This window comes from Athalia rosae, chromosome 2 (assembly GCF_917208135.1).
Source record: "Athalia rosae chromosome 2, iyAthRosa1.1, whole genome shotgun sequence".
NCBI classification, from domain to species: Eukaryota; Metazoa; Arthropoda; class Insecta; order Hymenoptera; family Athaliidae; genus Athalia; species Athalia rosae.
The window spans coordinates 12195649-12211233 of record NC_064027.1 but is presented as its reverse complement, the minus strand read 5'-3'; the positions used below and the strand labels follow the sequence as shown (position 1 = coordinate 12211233).

At 38.8% G+C, this 15585-nt stretch overlaps 3 protein-coding genes across 3 annotated transcripts; all 3 read left to right on the top strand.

The window, feature by feature from the left end:
- The first annotated feature begins 1998 nt into the window (after positions 1–1998).
- LOC105683915 (trypsin-1-like) lies at positions 1999–4256 on the top strand. Its single transcript, XM_012396906.2, has 7 exons — positions 1999–2157; positions 2244–2292; positions 2361–2529; positions 2602–2810; positions 2866–3059; positions 3125–3182; positions 3245–4256. Exons 1-7 carry the CDS (start codon positions 2101–2103, stop codon positions 3367–3369), a joined length of 861 nt encoding a protein of 286 aa, XP_012252329.1. The 5' UTR covers positions 1999–2100; the 3' UTR covers positions 3370–4256.
- An 835-nt stretch (positions 4257–5091) lies between these two features.
- LOC105685048 (dnaJ homolog subfamily C member 9) lies at positions 5092–15262 on the top strand. The gene is made up of 4 exons (XM_012398855.3): positions 5092–5388; positions 5568–5882; positions 5999–6165; positions 14443–15262. The coding sequence occupies exons 1-4, from the start codon at positions 5295–5297 to the stop codon at positions 14689–14691; spliced, it is 825 nt and encodes a 274-aa protein (XP_012254278.1). The 5' UTR covers positions 5092–5294; the 3' UTR covers positions 14692–15262.
- On the top strand, positions 6909–9308 carry LOC105685037. Its single transcript, XM_012398843.3, has one exon. It carries the CDS (start codon positions 7320–7322, stop codon positions 8745–8747), a length of 1428 nt encoding a protein of 475 aa, XP_012254266.2. The 5' UTR covers positions 6909–7319; the 3' UTR covers positions 8748–9308.
- Positions 15263–15585: the final 323 nt, after the last annotated feature.

The window sequence follows — 15585 nt, the reverse complement described above, 5'->3', positions numbered from 1 at the left end:
TTAGCCAACTAGCAAAGACCTGCGCTTTACGTCTTCTATAACTCGAAATATACGAGTCAGAATTCTGTCCCACCTCCTTACACGTGTAGGTAAAGCGACTTCGTACCGGGTACATTCGACTGACCGTGATGACGCCTGCAAGGTGAGATTTACCAGATACATATATGACGATAACGATGGTACGAAAGAAAATTTCTAAAAGATCTTCGCGAATTCAAAATATAAATGTAAATTCCAATAAATTGGTACGAGCGAGTTTTATCGATTTTTCATTTTTCTTTCTATTCAAAGTATCTATTGGAATATAATGGTCATACATATAGTCGAAGGTTTCTAGGAATCTTATCGAATGGCATCGATCGTGGCAACTAGAGACTTGCTGAACTTAATAGAGATATTTTGATGTAGATTCGTGCCTTGGATCGTTCAAGTCACTTTACATGACTCGATACACTATTGGTATTGATGAAACGTGCGATCTCTTAAAACTTCCATGTATTTGAACAATTATTGAATTTTTCTGTTCGTATTGCGCGAAAGCTGAGCGATTCTGCTACATGAATCTGTTACGGCACATGTTTCACCGAGATAATATTGATTGATTCACAGAAGTCCTTAATGAAATATAACCCCGTGGGAACTGAGGTTAACAGCAATTTGGATCGGTAACATCAGCGTTTCGAATTTCTCAAATACTGCTACTAGAAATTTGAGAATATTTCTCAATTGTTTGGTTTGCGATTGGAAGCGATTTCGAATTTCCCAGTTAGCATTAGTCGTCATTGTGAACTCGAACATTGCGAGCTTGATTCGACGTGGCATTCGTATTTTTTCTTTCTTTTTTTGCTCATTGACCTGGTTTTTTTTATTACTGAGCAAAATTTGCGTCTACTCAATCAATCTGATATATTTATCAATTTAGTTTGATTAGTCGGCACATTCGGATCCCTAGGCTTATGGAATACATGATTGTCGTTATCTGGCGTGCCTTTTTTAATATGTCACATCACTCGTTTCTATCTTTGCATCGTTTCCCTTCGCAATTCCAATCACAATATCGATTGTTGTTTGTTACACTATTCTGATACGAAAGATAAATGAACATTCGAGTAATATTCATCACACAAGGAAAAATATTTAGGTACTACATACGTATGTATACATTGTATATTGACGTGAGAACTACAAGTCAGACAAAACCTTTATTATGTTTACTCACAAGCCACGGAGCTCAGAAGCCTTCCAAGTTAATGAATTTGCAAAAACTTTTGTTCTGTATACGCAATCTGTGGGATTAAAAGGTATGCCCACGTTTTACTTCAGAAGCCTTTTTACTTGGAACGCATCTTTCTCGGATCGACAATGAGGTTTTACAGCACAGCTACAACCGTCTGTCTACCGAAACAATGTAGTCCACAAAATACGCGGATGAAAATCCATTTTTTTTTTTTTTTTATTCAATATTTGAAGTCATTTATTCATCATCTATATTTATCGTATAGTGCAGTTTGAACAGAAATCATAACTTCGACGTATGTCAAGATTCGAACTGGCAAAACTGTAACGACAGCACATATTAGTCAAAATTAAAGGCCCTTAATGATGATCTGGGGAAATAATTTCATTAGCCGAGCGATACGGTTTCCATTTTCCTTCTCGCGAAATGATAATTACTCGCCACTCGACTATGAAGACTTTGAGCAGCTTCCGTATTGGAATAGAATACTCTGAATGTAGTTTGCGTATAGCAGCATATCGTTGAATTGCATCGAGGTACTGCTGGCAGCGCTGTAATATACCCACCGTATGAATCCTTGCATCGGCGGTGCACCTTGATCGATGAACAATGTATAAAGTGGAGTGAGGTATAATTAATCTCGAGCGGGAATAAGTCCGGCAAACGGAGGGAAGGGTGAGGGGCGCGAGGAAGAATAAAAAATATTGAATCGGTAAGCGGCGCGGGGGGTTAGCCGAGTCGAACAGGTACCCATGAATTTGGATATAGATCGAAGTGACCAACCCAGAGAGCTCAGTAGCTGCTGTATAATAACTGCAGTCATCGCTCACTTGGTGCAAGTTTTTTTATCGCACATTCGTACCATGAAACTGAGAGCAGCGCTATTCGGAATCGGAATTCTTCTGATTACCACAAATTATGTTCGTTTGAATTATCATTTTCATTTACGAATTCACGCAACCAATCGCGGAGCATTTATTTGAATCATTGAATTATGTTGTTCTAGGTGAAGGTGGATTGTCGCAGAATTCATCAGCGCATCAAACCATCCTGTGGTAAATTAATTGATTAATTTTTGGAACGAAAATTTTTTAGAATTATGTTAATAAATTTCGTTTTCTAGAATGCGGAGTGTCCGGAGAAGGTGTGTCCAACCGCATAGTTGGTGGACAGATCTCAATCCCACACATTTTTCCATGGGTCGCAGCAATCTTTAACAAAGGATCTTTACATTGCGGTGGTACCCTGATAAATGACCGTTACATTCTGACCGCGGGACATTGCGTGAAATGGTAATTATTTAACAGCTGTTTCATTTTGAAAAGTTCATCAACCGGCTGACGACAAGCCTCTATAATCCGCAGGACGAATCCCAACGATCTTGCAATAGGTCTTGGTATGCACGACATCGAAAACGCGAACGAAGGTTACATCGCACCAATCGATCGAGTTATTCTTCACGAAAACTTTGAGAGTGATCAACTGCATGACACCAACGACATCGCATTAATTAAGCTCAAATATCCGGTCAAATACAGCGAGAACGTGCAGCCGGTTTGCCTTCCTCGCAAAGGTAGGCTGAAGGTGATCATTTAATTTTATGAATCTTCATGATGAAATTCCTTCAGGATCCGACTACACGGATCATGCAGTCAAAGTCACTGGATGGGGACGAGTCACCAACAGTGGAGGTGCTTCCAGATTCCTTCGTCAAGCTGAATTAAAAGTGATGCCGTATTCGACATGCCGAAATACTTCATTCGGGGATCATCTCACCGAATCTATGCTCTGTGCCTATACGGATGACACGGATGCTTGTCAGGTAATTAAATGAATTCGAAATATTGATGAATGAATCGTGTATCGTGCATCTTTGTTGAAAATCAGGGAGACAGCGGTGGTCCTCTTCTCTACCAGAGGTTCGACGGAAAGTATGAGATAATTGGTAAGTATAGTTTGAAGGGATTGTTGTGGAGAAAAACAATGTTAAATTGATTAAATTCGTAGGGATCGTGTCCTGGGGGATAGGATGTGCCAAGCCTGGAATGCCGGGTGTCTACGTCAAGAATACGGACTACCTTAACTGGATTCGAGCCTACACGGCAAACGCGGTTTATTGCGCTGACAATTAAATTTGGTTTGTCGGATTATGATTTTAATCAATTCGACGCATGATAACGATGATGAGTATAGTTTGATTCGATGACGTGGTTGATGGCGGTGATGGCAATAAATGTGGTGATAATTTTAAGTGTTTTATTTTACCGTCTACACGCGGACGTGGCGAAGGTGAAAACGGCCAACTCGGACCGTGAGTATTTTTCAATTTTATGATACATAAACCTCTATAGAAATTTCATAGACGAGAAGTATAGAAAACGTGAAACATCAGGCAACACAAGGGTAAAACAAAACTCCTACAAGTTACAGAATTTTCAAATTATTTAAGAAAAAAATTTAGAGAGAAACGGTATGGCGCGGTAAGATTTGCCTTCGCAAAAACATCAACCGTATTTGAAAGAAATGAATATCAGAGCAACAGATTTTTTATCGTATTTCTATCGTCTTTGCAGCATGTCGTTAACGCAATCGCCACGGTCTACATTTCCAATTTCATTTAACGACCCAACGTCATTACTACAGTTTCACCTTGATAACTTTTCGGGCCGCATGTTGAAACAATAGTTTATAATCAAAAACATTTAAAACCAAATATCGCTAACGGATATAAAGCGCTGTAAAACAAATTGAATAAAAATTTACGAACTGTATATTAATTGTCGAAGTCGTGTATCACTGCAGTCTCGACGTGTACGAAATACTGCATATGTATGTATTATCACTAGATGACTATATAATTTATGAATGCACACATTCGTTGACGCATTCGAAAAATATTATACACTGTACTTCAACGCGCCAGATTTTCATGAACTATGATTTTTATTTCTCTGCTCGTGTATAATTGAATAACATCATACGAACTATATTCTTCCGTCAATAAAAATGGTACAATGGAGCAATTTCGAGTCTTGAATTTTTGATGATGCCCGAAATTGAAAAATAATAACATTTGACATCGATCCAATATTCTTCAATATAACCATGTATTTATACATAAGAGAAAGACAGTAAGTGAGAGAAGGATATAAACATGAAATCAATGAGAATTTACATGAAAAATATCCCGGAATATTGGAGATGAACGGAGTGCAATGAAAAGTTCAATTCAGGCCTCACGGATCAACAGAATTTCATTATTTCCAGACCGCTGATCCGCCGAATACTTTAGTTTGTATATTTGTTTTATCATTGTTCACTTTTCCAAAATAGTTATTGCATACCTAGTTAGGAACAAATCAAAGAAACCTTAGACTGGGTTTCAATTCGTTGCAAGTGATAATTAAATCAACGTCTATTGATTATCAGAAACGAATAATCAACCGAACGTAGATCACCCATTCTTGGGATGTTTTCCCATGTTTTTACTACGATGAAGCAGTTTTTAGTAAGTCGAATTCTAATAATCCTTAGACTATGCCAATAACGATAAGATTCATTCATCGTTCTTTCGTTATTCTTACATTTTCAAAATTCACTCTTATTCGAGTATCAATTACCAATCATCAGTCAACGTTATTCAATTCATTACGTGATAACCAATCATCAGTCAATCTTATTCGATCCATTATGTGATCACCAATCATCAGCCAACGTTATTCAATTCATTACGTGATAACCAATCATCAGTCAATCTTATTCGATCCATTATGTGATCACCAATCATCAGCCAACGTTATTTTTCGTAACATTCATTTTCAAAATCTACTTTGATGGTTACCAATCATCAGTCACGTTATTCGATTCGTTAAGTGATTACCAATCATCAGTAAAAATTATTCAATTCATTACGTGATATTGCGCGCGCCATTCCTCCCCACTTTCGAGAGGCTTGTGTTGTATTCGCGCCGCTGATCGCGCGCCGAATCTCGAACCACGACGAACGTTATTTCGACTTAAATTGGTAAAAATTAACGAAAAATCTACCGTATTTATTATGGCAGGGCTTTTAGATTTGTGTGAAAAATATTTCGGTGCACGAGACTTTTATGAGGTCCTAAAAATTCCAACAACTGCTGATGAAAAGCAAGGTAAGATGTTTACAGTGACAAATGTAACCTCAAACCACAATATTTTTGACCACCTCTGTTGTTTGTGAGTGACAAGTTCTTCTTCCAAATTATTGAAAGTGAACGTTTATTCTATTCTACTCCTTCACAAAGAACACGTCCTTTGTCCTTTTGTACTAACAGAGTTGGTTATTCCACAGTAAAGAAGGCGTACCATAAACTCTCGTTGTTAGTACATCCTGATCGAGTAGAAGAAGCAGTAAAAGTAGAGGCTACGGAGAAGTTTAAGGTACTCGGAAGGATTCATTCAATTCTTAGTGACAATGACAAAAGAAAGATCTACGATGAATCCGGGCAGTTCGACGAAGAGAGTGAGGAGGTTGTCATGCGTAACTGGGCTGATTACTGGCGCTCTTTATTCAAGGAGATCACTGTTGAGGATATCAACAATTACGAGAAAACTTACAAGGGTTCAGAGACTGAAATAAAGGATCTAAAAAGAGCTTACATGGACAGTAAGAATCTCAATATTGATTTTTAACTTAAGCATCCTGTGAAACTCTATTATCATAAAAAATAGCATTCCAAACCGGCAGTTCCTTCATTTCTCCACATCCAATTTGTTTTCCAGGTAAAGGAGATATGGACTATATTCTGGAAGCTGTCCCGTTCACTAACTGTGCAGAAGAACCTCGGTTACATGATATGATACAAAAGTTAATCAAAGACGGGGACGTTCCAGAGTTCACTGCCTTTACCCAAGAAGATGACAAGAAAAAACAACGTAGGAAACGAAAGGTGATCTTAATTTCTCTATACACAAATTCGTGAGTATAGCCTCATGCTATAATTCTGTGTTTCGCTCTTTCATTGGAAGATCACATGTACAAAACTGATAACAAATGTCAATATCATTCCGCTATATCTACTACACAGTGAGTCAGATCGAGGAAAGGTAAGTTGTGACAATCATCAAATACCATTACTTTTCGTCTGTTACTACATATTCAGTTCTCGTTCTGCAAAAAACGAAATATTAAAATTAGGGCATATGAATTGTCATAATCGTCTGAAAATTAAACCCAAACCCACCGTAACACGTAATATATAAGTATTTCTGAGGTCAAAAACCTTAGAAGCCAATATTATTACACATTCCGATTGAACATTCATATTTGCGGAGACGTCAGAAATCTTCGAGCGATCCTCCTGAAACAGATAGATGTTCGATTACTCAGGAGATTGAAGGGTACGAGTGTGATGTATCTTTCAATCACGAGTTATAGTCAATAAAAAAAAAAAAAAAAAATGACATTTTTGGGGGCGCATCACCTGCGACCCAGTTGCGCTTTTCGGTTTTGTCCATTCAAAATCGCTTGAAATTCCGCTTTGACTGCCTACCGCCAGAATCGTACTGTGGCGTTCTATTTCCATGCCCACCTATTTTTACCAGTAGGACAGCCACTTGACGATTATCCGTGGAGTGGGGCAGTCGTACGCCAGTAAATAAATATCCCGTCAACAGTGGGAACTCTCTTCAGTCGTCTAAAACAATCGGGTCGGTATTAGCATCTAATTTGCTTGAATATCGGCTCGTAAATTTAGAGGCCGATTAATGGGAACCACCTGAATGCTAAATTTTAGTGACCGCAAGTGAACTTGAAATGACAATTGAAACTTGTGACTGCAGTGTGAATAATTAAATGACCGTAGAATTCTTTACTTCGAGTCACTTTTTCAATCCCTTAAATATTGGCCTCTCCTTTCCGCGATACACTCACAGTGATAACAATTAACAGAAATTAAATTTCCAACGAAGTATCAGCATTCTAGCAATATGTCGAAAGTTCATCAACGCGGATAGTGGAATTAAAAAACTGTTGACCATTGAAACAATCAGATCAGTTCCGCGTCCTGTTTCGAAACCCGAGCAAATTTTTTCCGTACGCAAAATGGAACAATTGTTCGCGTTCGCGTTGCTTGCGCTATTCACGCTGTCCGCGAGGTTTTCCGAAACCAGTGCAGCGTGTAAGTTACTCCCTAGCCCTGAGGTGACCGAATACTCGTGCGAAGGAGGACAAATTTCTGACCTGGAGACAATTTCGTCGAGGGCTGAAAAAATTCTTATCACAAACATGATGATCCCTAGGCTCCCAGCAGACGTACTTCAAAGGTTTGGTAGCAATTTGTTAGCGTTTGGTTGTTCGCATTGCGGAATACAGGAAATAGACCCTGATGCGTTTAAAGGTGTCATGTACATTCAACAATTAACTTTGGATAACAACCTGCTAACAACCGTGAAGGCTGAGTGGTTCCGAGGGCTTTCCGACTTGACTTATTTGGACCTCAGTCACAACAAAATTAAGGACATCGAAGAGGAAACCTATGCCCATCTTCCGAGGCTCGTCGAGTTCAGACTATCCGGAAATCTCATAGAGTGCCTGGATACCAAGGCGATGTCCGGCTTGCAGAATCTCAAGCGAATGTTTCTAGTTGAAATATCGACTTTTAAGTGTCCCAGAACCGCCTCAAAATTTTTAGCCGAAAAGGGCATCATGGTCCAGAAAGACGAGACCTGGGAGGCTATTCCACCCGCCGAAGAAGAGGCCTTTCTTTACCAAACTAAAAGCCCTAGCTTCACCAAAGCGCCCGTAAAAGAATCCCCGACCACCGAACGGATACCCCCAATAATCTCGAATCCCTCTTTGTACGTCACCAAACCTCAGCCTATAGAAATTCTAACAGCAGTCGAAACATTTGCGCCACTAATGACGTCGGAAGACTTCGATATCGACGCTGTCTTAACAACGAATTCCTTGCCGAAGATTCCAGTGCAAAGTTCATCCCCTAAATCGGTAATTCCGCTTGTGGTGGTGCCCAAGCCTACAACGGAAATACCGAAGCCCCCGGCGTCACCGGAAGCGATCGACGCCAACGTTGCAGCTTCAACGTATTCTTCGGTCGAAGAGTGTATCGGATGTACCGTCACTCCATTATCATCGACCGTGGAACCGGTAATGGAAGTTCGTTTACCGGAGATCACCGAGGAGCCGATTATTATCACACCAATGAAAACTACCGAGATTTTTATACCACCAACTCCGACTTTGCCTCCAAAATATATGCCAGGAGTAGTGCCTACGCATGGCGAACAACCGCTTCCATTTTATGTCATACCGATTACCGAGAACGCTGTTGATTATCCACCCCCTGGACCTGCACCATCAGGTGAATTATATCAAGAACAGCGTCTCGAAGAGACGACTACAGAAGTTGATAAGCCGCTTCCGGACTGCAACGTAGGAACTCGGACAAATTTCTCAATCGGACATTATATCATGATTATTATCGTTACTTTGACCCGTTACGGTTTTTTGTGAGGTTATGTGGTAATTTTATTTAAAACGAGAAGATAAATAACGATATTGGGATCGGCATACGCTACGAATTTTCACCAACCTATAATTAAAAGAACTGAATTAAATTATATACCTTTAGTGCGTCGTAGAGAGAGTGACCCCCAACGTCCATTTACTGGGGTGAATAATGTACGAACGATACGTGGTTGTCGTTTCCAGTTCTGTTGATTATTTAACGTTTTTATTTCGAAAAATCGAATCACAAAAATCGAAAGAACATCAAAACCAAGTGAATCGTAGATTTAACTGTTAACCATAAGCTATACTTAAATAACACAACAAAGAAGATTAATTTTAGATTAATGTATAAATACATAATTCTCAATTTGTCCGAGGAAACCTGAGTCTAAACTTAAATCATGCATTTATATACGTATGAGTTCATTTTATTATTTAATACAACGCATATTTATTATTTTTTCAAACCAAGAATCATGCCATGTATAATTTCTCAGACTTACTACCCAAATTGTATACAATGTTACGTGCAAATCATGAATTAAACATCGATGAGTAATCAGATTCGCAAAGAAATACTCGTAAAATAAACTGACTAATGGAGTAAAATCTACATTAAAGAGCTAACAATATCCGGATCAACGTTGAATCGAAGAGTACAGTCAATAAGCGTTGATCTGAAACCAAACGGTAGGTATAATGGACCTCGTCTAGAAACATGTTACAAACGTGGTCGTAGTTTTTTTTTTTTAGACTAGATAAATATATAAGAAACTGGTACGTCAAAAGCTTTAATTGCATGGACACGTGTGTCCTACGTATGAATTGTAAATACGCGGAGTCTAGAAGTCTGAAAAAACGAAAATGAGTTGCTCTCGCTGCAGAGCTTGAGGTTTCTTCATTTTTTCAGTTTTAGGCATGTTTTCTGCTATCACTAAATTGTCATATTCTGACAGTTTCAATGTCAGGCCAAACATAATTTCTCGCTATTAAGATGTCGTTATTTTAATTTCAAATGTACGCTCCCCAGAAATTACGGCTTGTTAATACTTCGAATCGTTACGACAGCTTCACGCACGGTAAATAATTCGGCCTTAAAATTCATGGTTCATTGTTCACTCTTCAACACCCGCTATGAGATGAATTCCAGAGTTATGGCGTTTAATTTCCGTACAAAGATCAAATCAAAATTCCTAACAATTATCGCGCAGTAAACGCAAGTACGAGGTTCTACGTCGTTTCTGCTCTTGACGCTCGACGAAAGAATAAAAAATAAGGAAAGGGAAGGATGCTAGAATATTTTTTCGGTTCGGTTGGGGTTTAGATGAAACCTTCGCTTCAATTGCTCATAAATTCCCTTACGTTCGTCTGCGTTTTCGTTTGACAGAACTAATGCTTTTGACACCCCGTAACACTGAAACGTAGAGTTTTTTTTTTAATATCCTTCGTCGAATAAAGCCTCGCACTCGTGGCGCACTTGAAAGCACTGCTTCTGACTGTACCTTTTTTTGTGGTTTGTCTTTTTTTTTTTCCTATGTTTTCATCTTGTTACCAGTTAATATACCGCGTGCAGCGAGATTGAACCGAGTGAGTTTGCTAACGACGTAGAACCCAATTCTCACATGCTGCGCGCACGTGTGCATTTGCCCAACAGTGCCTTCCTCTGTGCAGCTCGTGCAGCCGGAAGAGACTTCTCGTAGTATTACGCTGTGTCTTTCGATCCCATTTATCCGTATGATCTCACAGTTCTTCCGCTGTGAAAATCGTGCGGGAGTAAAAAATTGTAAAAACCATCGAGGCGTTTGTTTACGATAAAGTTGTATATAACGTGAATTCACTGACGGAATTGCCAATTAAATGTGCTCACTGATATCGTGTTTCATGTCAAATAACTCTGGAATTAATGTTAATCTAATTATTGAAAAAGTAACGCCCTTGAACCGTGTTTAGAACAATTCGTGCATTATATTTGTTAACGTAGCTGCAATTCTTGTTTGGCATTATCTTTTTTTCTTTCTAAATTTTCGTTCATTGTCGTATTAAATTATAACAAGTCAGTTTGTACAGGATTGTGTAATCGTATGAAATTCCAAGACTATGATAATTTACATTATTCATGCGTATGGCAAGTACAATTGTTTGGCGACGATATCTTCCGTTGCAATATCCGTCTATGGTGCAAATACAACGAACAATAAAACTTCGTTAAAAGGTGGGATGCCACGGTCGTAGTTTTGAATTGAATTGCTACGGCCACCGCATGAGTACATAATGAATGAAAATTGTATACTTATATATGTGCGTACCGTACACGTATGTAGATACGCTGCAGTTCCCGCGAACGATGGAATTTCTTGTAATTATAATTCAGCAAAATCGAACGAGGGATATATAATTGAAAAAACGCAAAAGGTTATCTAAATGTGATGAGATAATTTGGTCCATCACCGTGAAGTGTGTCGCAGCCAAGCTGCCGGCCAACTTGCCGCACTGCAAGTTACTATTAGATAGCGGACTCAAAAATAAAGAATTTTTTTCTTCGCGATTTTTGGTCGGGACCGCGATGAGTGACGATATACAGGGGCAAAACGTGGAAACTGGCCACTCCATACGCCGCGCACTTTAGGCTAACGCTAATCAGGCGTACAGACTGGCCAATTTCCACTAATTGCCCCTGTATAAAAAAAAGAGATAATTAATCATAATTTTCAGCGGCTTAACCGAGGGCTTAACGATAAGCAAAGAACGGTCATGTTCGAAGATACGTACCAGGGCCAAATAATCGTAGAGAATTTTCTGAAAAAACAAAATGGAGATTCTCTTCGAAACGCTCTTTGCGAGAAATTTGGCTGCCTTTAATTTTGAGTTCGCTATCTAAGTTTCAGTGCGGCAAGGATTTTGAACATGTAAGTTAACTTGTTGACGGATTCTAATGAAACAAATGTATTCGGACAGATTGAAACTGATACATTGACCGGAAAAGATCAAACGATCTAGAGTCAGGCGAAATTGGAATTGACTCAGAACCACTGACAAGGAAAGAAAAAAAAAAAAGAAAAAATCAATTATAAATGACAAAAGAGAAGTTTCGCTTCAATTACAGCTTTTCCCTGCAAATATAGATGTCTGCAATTCATAACTCGTTCCATTTCTGCTTCGCATCCGTCAAGATGATTTAAGTACTAGAGATAAATTATGCAAGGTTATTAGATGTGATGTGGGACTCGCTGAATCGACAAAACGATTTCATACAATGTAGTCGGTTGAAAGTTTTACCATTTTGTAATAATTCTTTCATTTGGCTGACAATGAGAATCTTATCCAATTTATCAGGTGTTTTCCATGCTGATTCGCAAATATAAAACCAAGTCACTGTATATTTGACAATACTTGCGTAATTCAAGCACAATGCCTTGAGCCACGCAGCATCTAATTTTTGTCGATCGAGACGCGTTCGGCGGCATTGGGCGCAAAAATTTTCATTTACCGGTATGTGTTATGATTCACGTCTAATTTTATATTGTGCCGTTAAAATGCGGGAGAAGAACAGATTCCGCGTGTAACCGGTACAGATCACATCTGTATAGATATATTTGCAGGAAATTGTAATCGCATGTATCGAAAATTGCGAACCAAAAAAAAATTTTATTTTCTGTAAAAACGCAATTCGAGAAGACTGAAAATTGAAACGTTATCGTATTTCCTTGGTTTTTGGGGTATACTGAAATTTTTATAGTCATCAAGAAATATTTTCTGTGATGTACATCTAATTTGATCTTGTATTACCCGCACGCTTTGCGCTAATGGCCTGCGATGCACTAAATTCTCTTCAGGTCAGATCAGTCGTTAATCATATTAGATATCGCGTCTCGGGGATCGCGAGGAAATTCTCAACTTCGGGTATACCGCGTACTCCTAAAAACGCTACAGTGATAACTTGTCGAAAAAGTTTAAACTACTCTTAAACGATTCTAACAATTGAGTCGCCGTGAATATTTTCGACCTTCATTGATCAGATATATGTTCGTACCGGCGTACGTAGCTCGATACCGTAACAATTGGATTCCCTCGAATCGCCTTGCGCGTCAAACGATTTAATTGAAATTCTTGATCAATTGTATCATCGCGAACCGCAACTTTCCATAGATATTATATAATCGCACACTTGGTAAAGGCTTTGATTTTTCATTCCCTCGACTATCAAGTACAGTATGGGTGCTCCAAGCGTTGGTACAGGCCGCTAGATATGGCGCAATTTACGTACTCCTTGTAAAAGAATCTGCCAGAGACTGCACAAGTTACAAAAACAACTTGAAAAGATTGCAGACTGCGGGCGTTCTTGTTTGGTCAGATACGGTATGCATAATACGTCTTCTTACAATATTTCTCCGAATGGAATTATCATCGCGTTGAGATGAAGCCCCGCTTATAATGAACTTATTTATAGAAAAATAAAAACAGCGAACTTAACGTGTCAATTATTATGTACGTGCGATTTCGTGGGAAGAATCGAAGACGCGCGAAGTTTCTATTCTCATGCGGCGAAACTTTCCCCCGTTTATTTTTTATACTCACGTTCGCGAACATTCCGGTACGTTGAAACATTTTTCCGTCGATGAAATACTGTGGGCGCGTGGCAGATTTCCGAAAAGGTTCTCCACGAAGCCGCTACGATAATGTTTTACAGTAGATCGCGTACCAACGCACAGTTTATTCACGATAATACGTTGATAGGTCGTGTTGATACCGTAATATCGGGCGATTGATGTATCAAAGAAATCCACCCACAACGTAATCCGCCAATCTATGGTTATAGGGGTCGAGTGGTGTAACGGCTAACATTAGCTATGTAAAAGATGCCTCAGGAAACCTGCCAGAATTATAAATATACTCGAACCGCGTAATCCAGCTGCCAACATTTCGTGCTAACACAAATAACAGAATCTTGGAGTAGGCCAGAGGGGCAAGATCGACGTGTGACGTAGTATAGTTTTGCATCATTTGTATTCTGAACATAACTAGGGTTGTCGGGGCAATGTTCTAATTCTTTGTAATGAATCCCCGAACGAATCGTCGAAGGGATTCATCTCTTCTCTTCCGCAACCTTACCCGTTTTATACATTTTCTTGCATAATTCTTACCGAAAGGTGAAATACACGCTGGAAAGGAAAATAATTCATCTATTATCTTTGAAACGAAACAAACGGTTGCGGCCATGGGGAGGCAATACGCACGATGATATAGGTTGTTGATAAAGATAAATTATAAATAGAAATCTATAAGTATTCCATAACGCTGCCGCTCCATGAAGTACACGTCCTTAGATTAGACTTTAGCCCAGGCCATGTAATAAACTATTTATAGCTAAAATGTTATGTTGTAATTTGAAGCTGGAGTCAGGGTAGAGCTCATCGAGAAACTCTTCCTTTCATTATAGTTTTGATTTCTTTTTTTTTTTTTGTGGATTCAGAACTAGAAGGTCAAATAAGTAGGGTAATTGTGCTTAAAATACCATTAGGGTTCGAACAAAACGCGTTTGTTTAATCCGTTTTGTGACGCGTTAGATATTTTTTTAAAAGAGAACAGACCGTGCGGATGTAGGCGGAGCAAAATTTTCGCATACCGACATTCTAATTCCGTGTAGATATATGCGCGTTTATGCGTTTAAATATAACTGTGAATTATGTTACGGTTTTAGTGGGCCAAGGAGGCAGAAGAGGCTGAGAAGCTCGAGAAGATGCTCAAGATCGAAAACGAAGAGAACGCGGCGACGAACGCCCTGGCCTTAGCGATCCAGAACAGAGGAACAGCGAGAGCAAAAGAAGCGAATAATTTCTTTGATTCCCTCATCGAGAAATATAGCAAGGCAGCAAAATCTACCAAGGGCAAGAGTCCGAAAGCGGGCAAGGTCACCAAATCACCCAGAAAGACCAAGAAAAAGGTCTAACCAATCTTAGCTCAGCATTCCCGTAACTCAAGATTTCTACCCAATACAATTTCTAATGAATTCGTTAGTTTGTATCGCAAGTGGATGTTATAAAGCAGTGTTTTCTCCATTCGTATTTCTTTCGATTTGAACTCTAAATAAATTTCTAAGGGTGTTTTTTTGTAAGTTTGGTTTTGTGTCTCTCATGATTGCAACATGTTTGTAAAAAATTGGTTTTCACCATTACAGACCTGAATTGCCATATTTAAACCCTGAAACTATCGCAGAGGCTCCAGCGTTACTCGATATTGTCTACAACATGATTATTTCGTGAACCTCGCGATATAGTTTTTCATCAATTTTCATATCGCGAAATACGTTCCACCCCCACATTCGATAAAACGATTAAAAATGAACTCTCGGGGTAATCATTGACATTGGTCGTGTGCAAGTATTAGTTATCAGAGTCTAATGCCGTTTAATCGTACATACCCTTTTATGGCATATTGACATATATTACTGTAATTCATTATCATATCTATCATGTCAATGTAATTATGTTTACAATTATTAAAATTATTGCACACAGATACTACCATGACAGTCGTTCATACCGACAACCAACACTGTCGTCGAAGTTGACGCTGACAAAAAAAAAATTTGATGCGAAGAAAAAGACGAAGAAAGAAACTGGCGTAATGAGGTGGGTAACGGTGTCATAAAGACCGAATCTCTCTCATTTTTCTTCATTAAGGAATGAACGATCATATTGCGTTAGATTACAGCGGTTGAAAAAAACGGAAAAAAATAAACTAACGAATCAAAATTTTACTCAAAAGATAGAACGATCGGATAAGGTTGCAACTGGAGTAATTTGATTGAATATCTCTCATCGATCGAATAATTCAGAGATTA